This window comes from Entamoeba invadens (assembly GCF_000330505.1).
Source record: "Entamoeba invadens IP1 unplaced genomic scaffold scaff_1105074725901, whole genome shotgun sequence".
In the NCBI taxonomy this organism is placed as follows: Eukaryota; Evosea; order Mastigamoebida; family Endamoebidae; genus Entamoeba; species Entamoeba invadens.
This window is the reverse complement of record NW_004443785.1, coordinates 11,432-18,558: the sequence shown is the minus strand read 5'-3', so window position 1 is coordinate 18,558 and position 7,127 is coordinate 11,432. Positions and strand designations below refer to the sequence as shown.

The 7,127-nt window shown below is 23.3% G+C and overlaps 1 protein-coding gene across 1 annotated transcript; it reads right to left on the bottom strand.

Moving 5' to 3' along the window:
- Positions 1-6,347: 6,347 nt before the first annotated feature.
- Positions 6,348-7,102, bottom strand: EIN_456650 (DNA polymerase; the record flags this gene model as incomplete). The annotated part of the gene is made up of 3 exons (XM_004262039.1): positions 6,348-6,470; positions 6,577-6,886; positions 7,071-7,102. Coding segments are annotated over 3 exons (465 nt in total), but the record flags the coding sequence as incomplete, so codon positions are not given.
- Positions 7,103-7,127: the final 25 nt, after the last annotated feature.

The window sequence follows — 7,127 nt, the reverse complement described above, 5'->3', positions numbered from 1 at the left end:
GACTGCTTTTTGCTCAACTCAGAAACACATTTCAAACCGACCAACTTACAAATTGCAGCAGAGTCCATTGGTCTTGTGGTGTTTTGTTTGTCAATGATTTCCTTGACAATTTTCTCCTTTGCATCTTCAGTAATTAATGGAGCTCTTCCTGTTGGTTTTTGGACTTCGGGCTTTTTAGCGAGTCTTTACATGTTTCATAATTACGTCCAAGTACTTTTGATATTGATGCCATTGAAAATGTTGTATTGGCATCTTTAATGAAAATAATTTGTTCTCTTAAATCATTTTTGTTTAATATTTCGGTTTCATTTTCTTTACAAAAAGTTCCGATTTTATCATTTTTAATTGGATCAATAACTGTATAACACATTTTTTGGTTGGTTCTGATCTATGGTAAGGCTTTTTCATAATCAATGAATGTTGTTATTAGATTTGGGAAAAGCAAAATAAATGAAATATTGTTCAAAAAGGCTTTATACATTTTATATTTTCAATTTGTTTGTGTTTCAGTTGTAATATTTTGGTTTAAAAATTGGTTTGTTTATTTTGTAAAAAAACGGGAAAATTCAGCAATTATCATTGAAAAAGTTGTTTATTTGGTGATAAAATTACATGGTTTTATATTTTAATTGAATTTTTAAAAAACCTTAAATCGTTATAATTGTTGTTTGTATCTTGAATGTTTGTAACTGAACTATAGTTCTTTTTAAAGTGCGTTTATTCAGCACAATATTTTTAAAGTTTTGCATATCAAATTGTGATTAAACATCGACATGTGGTAAAACAAATATGGTCTCAAAAGTGTCAATTATCAATTTACTTTATTTAATTATGTGTAATAAAAACTAAGTGATATATCAATAACGATGTAATTATATGAACGTATCTAACGCTAAATTTTTAAATTTATTTAAATGTCGTGTATGTAAGATATGTATGTTCAAATACATATCCTTTGAAAAAGATATTTGCTTTTTTGGAGGATATCTAAGTTTTTTCGATTTGTTATTAACTATTAAATAGAATTTGTCTTGGATTAAACTTGAAACACAATAAAACTTATTACATCAAATTATTATAAATTAACTATATAAAATTAATAATTAAAATTTGTTTTTTTAATATAGTCTTTTATTTTTTTAAAAAAGAGTAAATAATTGCAATCAACATAAAGAAAAATAGTAAAACTTAAACAACACGATTCCAAAATCACACAAAACACCGTTTTTATTGAATTTATTTTATGAATAAAAAAGAAAGTTCTTTTGAGTAAAAAGAATCGAAAAGAATTATGGTGTGGCTTTCTCCCTGGTGTTACTTTTTCCCCACTCTTTATTATTTTTTGTTTTTTTAAGTGAATACCCTCCAAATGTATGTTTATTTCACACCCCTTTTGAAAAAAAACACATTTTTAAACATGATTTAAACAATCGTTTCTCTAATACACAACATTTATCTCAAGAGTGGTCAGAGAGACATTTCAATTACGTGTTGATGCAATATTTTTAAGGTTGGCAGTTTCGGTTTTCAAATTCAACCAATAAAGCGAACCTTTGGTTCAGACCCCCTTTCACGTTTTTTTTTCATATTCAAAAAAATGTTTTTGTTGAGATTTAAAGTAAACAATGGTGTACTTGTAATTTCCATGTTTGGGATAGAACATTTTGTTCTGTAATGTGTATGTCGCAATGTTGTGTTTCAGAGAAACAACTGAAACCTTTAATGAAATATTTTTTTTCAATGTCACACTAAAAACATAAAAGACTTATAATAATATAATAAACTATAATTAAATAGGATAAATTTTTGTTTTTCAAAGAATGCATCTTTTGAAAATCAGTTTTTATTTGTAATTTGTTGTATAATAAGTATCTATAGAAATGTTAATGATGTTAATACAATTTTTATAAAATAATTAATTTTTAATCAATAAAAGATTTAAGCACAAGAATCATAGTTTAAAACATGTTATATAATTTTAATTCTTATTCAATAATAATAAAACATCTTTAACAACAATACAATAAGTATATTAATTTGCTTTTTTAAAAAAGGTTATTACTGTTTTAGTATATTTAATTAACATTATTATTATCAACTTGTATTGTATTGTTTACTATGAACACAATAGTTTAGGTATAGAATTTTACTTTGTGGTAATTTGTATTTCTGTTTGTAATAATTTTATTATTTATAACTACTTAAATGTAAGGAAAAAATGAATTTTTCCAATCATTAATTTTTTGAAACATCAAATTGTTTTTGAATATTCCATAATGTTATAGTTGTTAAAATAATAATAAAAACTAAATTTCTTTTATTATCATATTTCAATCTAATGGTGAATAAAAATTAAGGGAGTAGTATACATATTGTGTCGTTTTTGGAGAAGTACTCCCCCGCTTCAACTACACAATATAGGGTCCAAAAACACATGTTTATTTTTAAGAAATTATATTTTGATTATTATTTTAAAGTGATAATTTATTTTTTTTTCTTATCTAAAATGGCATCTGCGATGAAAGAAATAATAAGACTTATTAAAAAGAAATGTGTTCAAATCACAGAACTAAACAATCAATAGGGAGCTTAAACTACTATTTGCAAACTACCTCTTCGCTACTTTAACGAAATAGAGGTCCATATTCTTGGTAAAATTTATTTTTGTATTTAAGATTAAAATATTAATTTAAAAATAAAGGTAGTATATAATAATTTATTTTAAGGGAGATATTTTGTAAAATAATGTTAACATCTAAATACAAATATGTATAAACATGTTAAGAGTATTTATTACCATTTGTTTTAATTTATTACTATTTGTTCCAATTTAATACCATTTGCTTCCAAAATATTTTTTATTTTTTGTTTCCTTAAAATGGTTAAAGTTTTTTATAATAGTTTAGAAATCTAAAACATAGAAGAAAATATTACAATTAAAACATTAAGAAACAAAACATATAATTTTTCCACAAAAGAAAGAAAATATTCTTATACTTTTTCAACAATGTTTTTACAAAAATATAAAACCATTTATTACAATTATCTTAATAAAGAATTTATAGAAATATTGTTATCTAGTTTATTATTTATATCATCTTGCTTTATGTTTAGATGGTGTAGTCTTATAAGGACCACTTATAACATTAAAAGCAATTTTATTTTTAACTTTATCTCTTACAATTTGTTTTAACCAATAAGATATAGAATAATTATCTTCTTTAGTAATTCCATCTTTAGTTGTTATTTTTGCTTTTATAATTCACTATTCTTTAATAATTTATATCCAACTATATTAATATTATCTCCTTCTTTAACTTCCTCGTTTAATTTCTTAGAATCCTTTAATGTTAAATAAGGTAATTATTTTAATTGTAAATTATTAAGAGTTTTTTTGTATTCCTTCTGTTTTATTGGTTTTAGCTTCTACTATTTCTACTTTAGCACATTAAGTTTGAAGAAGATGTAAATGTACCAATTTTACATATTGTTAATATTGGGTTGCCACTTATAGAACCTCTAGCTATAATACCATATATATATCCAATTTCTTATAATAATTCTTGCCTCTATTTAAATATGTTGTTTAATTGGATGTGGACCAATATAAGAATAATTCTGTTTCTTCTGTTAAAATAAGATCTTTAGAACAAGCCAATAAAAAAGTGTCTCCAAATCTACTTCTTGTTTCTTTAAAACCATAAACATATAATGTAGTATTATTTTCTTAATCGATAAACTTTTTAAAAATGCTTTACAGTTCTTAAGAATACCATATTATCTGTTTCTACACATTTCCATATATTTACTTTGTTCTATTTTTTCTTCTATTTCTTTATTTTTATTATGTAATTTTACTATTTTATCTTTATTAACATTATTAAAAGCTTTAATTGATTCTTGTTCTTTAATTTCTTTTTTAATTGTTCTTATAGTTAAATTATCTCCTGGATAGTTTAATAATTCCATATTAAATTCTTTAAATACTGTAGTATAATTAGTTGTTTTGATTAGAAATATGGTTTTCTTAGATAATTTAAAATTATATATCTTGTTTGGTAATAATCCAACTTCTTTTGGTTGTTTACTAAAAGCATCGTCTTTATAAGTAGCTGTATGTAATTTATCAGAATCAGATGTAACATATGTTTCTAAATCTTTATTATTTGTGGTTACTCTAATATAACTATCTTGTTGTATACTAACTTTTTTATTATCTACATCTATATTAACTAATATTACAATTATAGGTTTATTACTACAATAATATCTTAATGCATTAGATAATTTAACATTATTACAATCTTTAATAAAGAATTCATTAACTTTTCCAGTAAGTCTATTTAGGTAAATAGTACCAAACGCCAACTTTGTTTCTACATCTAATATACACACATTATAAAGAATGTGTTTACATAATAGGTTAAATTGCGTTTTTATAGAATTATAATAAATAAGAGAAGGATTTATTTGTTTTCTTAAGAATTCCATCTGTTCTTCTACAAATTCTCTATTTAACTCCTTATCTGTATTATATCTATAGAATGTCATCTCCAACCTTAATAATCCTGTATCTAAAGAAGAATTAATAGCTTTATTTAATATTGGTTCTGGATTATTAATCCAATTGTTTATATGGGATCCAATTTTATTTCTAACACTTGGAGATTCCATAGATTGTACAAACTTATTATAAAACTTTTATCGAATAGTTCCATTAGATCCTTTGGATCTAAAGTATACTAAATCTGTTGTTCTAATAAATGTTAAACAATTTTTAGAAACAGTATTACTATTATTTAATATTGTGGCTGTATAATTATAGGGAGATGTATCGTCTCCTTGTTCTCGGAATCCAACACTTAATAAATGTTTTATAACATCGTCTTTATTAAATACTCCTTTAAATCTTGTGTAAAATCTATATCGTGTATAAATACATTATTATCGTTTAAGAATTTTAATTTGTCTTTATCTGTTAACATATTAAACACATCTTGGACACTAGCACAACTTAAGTTAATTTTAAGGATATGTATAAATGTAGATGGTCGATGTAACATATCTTTAGATCTTTTTATACACAATGGTTTAATATCTGCTTTATTTATATTTATACCAACACTGTTAAATACCATTTTAATATTAGCTGTAATAGTGAATATTATATTTTTCGAAATATCTCTTAGTTTTTTTGGAAAAGATTTAGATTTAGATTCTTGTTCTTCCTCTTCGTTATCTATAATATCTGAAAAAATAAATCTTTAACTAAGATTTTTTACATCTTTAATTAATTTATCTGGAATTGGAAAATATACCACAATATTATCCAAAAATAATGTGTTTAATGGTTTTAATTCTTTATCTGTACGTATTCCTTTTTCTGAATAATCCACATTACTAATGTTAGAATCGTTAACAATTTTATTTAAATTATATAGAATAGTTTCTGTTTTAACTTTATTATTACCAATAGTTATAAGATTAGATATAACATCGTCTCTAGTCTTGTTAATATTTAATTCTTTAATTAAAACATTAGAAAATTCTTCTTGTTTTAATTCTTGTGTTGTGTCAGCAGCCTGCATTTCTAATATAGAAAAAATTAAAATTCAGACTACTAAATTGCTACCGCTCTGCGAGCGTGACTAGCGAAGCTCTGTACCACTTTGCGAACCTAAAATTTAAATATTTTTTAACATAAAATACAAAAATGGCTTTAACAAACAATAACAGTACGCAGGAGGCTGAGAGACCTTTGGTTTAGTAGCAAAAATGTTGTTCGCAAACAGTAGTTTTAACCTCCTATTGATGGAACATATTGATTCATATCTACATTAAATAATTGTTTAATTGTTCTATCTTTCTTAATATAATTTGTGTATTAGGATAAATTGCTATGGTGGTAGTTGAACCATGTGGATTAATAGTTGGTTGTGGTCTTATTTCAGCATTTAATTCTAATTCTGTAGATTGAATTATTTATTTATCTTTTGATTTGGGTGTATTTGAATATTTGTTAATTTCATGATAACCAGTTGGAACTTGCATTTTAGTTATACTTGTATTTATACTTCGTTTATTATTAATGTATATAACATATATATCATCTAATAATTTTTGTGTTCTATTATTACTAACATTAAAATAATTATAAATACCAAAATAAAATATTTTTAAATTGTGTTTAGAGTCGGTATTAGGACGAATCCCACATAATTTATCTCTATTATTATATGCATATTTTATTTTATTTTTATAAGTATTATAAAATTTAGATAATTCTTGTTCATTTGAAAGAGACATTTATATTTTTTTAAAAAATGAACCTAATTCAGTATTAAATTTTATATTTCGACAGAATTGAGATCTTGATTTAATTTTAAAATCTTTAGTAAATTCAAATGATGGTCTAAGTTGTAAAAGATTATAATTAAATGATTCTTAATCATATAGTTTCTTAAATAATTCTAACAGATCTTCATATTGACAATTTAATAAATTATTAAAAATACATTTTAATCTAAGATGATATTCTATTTCATTCTTCTCATTAGATAATTTATCACAATAAACCTTTTTATTTAAGAAATATGATTCAATACTAATAACATCTCCAGATAATTCATCAAAATCTGGATGGAATTGACCCATATCAAAACCTCTAAGTACTTTATTATATTTTTTAATATATTCATTTTCTAATTCAGTAATTCTCGATTTTAATATGTGCATACTATCGGTATCTTGATAATAAATTGGAATATTTAGATCTTCTGCTAAACACACAACTTCATTCATAATACGTTTTGACATAGTAAGAGTTTGAACACCAATAAGATTTGGAACAAAGAAATCATCAAAAAATTTATTACATTCAAAGCATCTTATATTTTCAGCAACACCATAAAATGATTTGACTAATAACGAGTTCTTATTTAAATATCTATCAGCGTCATATTGTATATCTCCATTATTATTTTTAAGAGATATTTGTTTATAAACAAGATCAGTTTTAATAGGTTTTTGAATGTCTTACCATATGATGAATTTATAATTAATTAAAATACTTCTTGTCCAGGATTACCTTGATTCTTGAAATCTTTTTAAATTATACAATTTAGCCA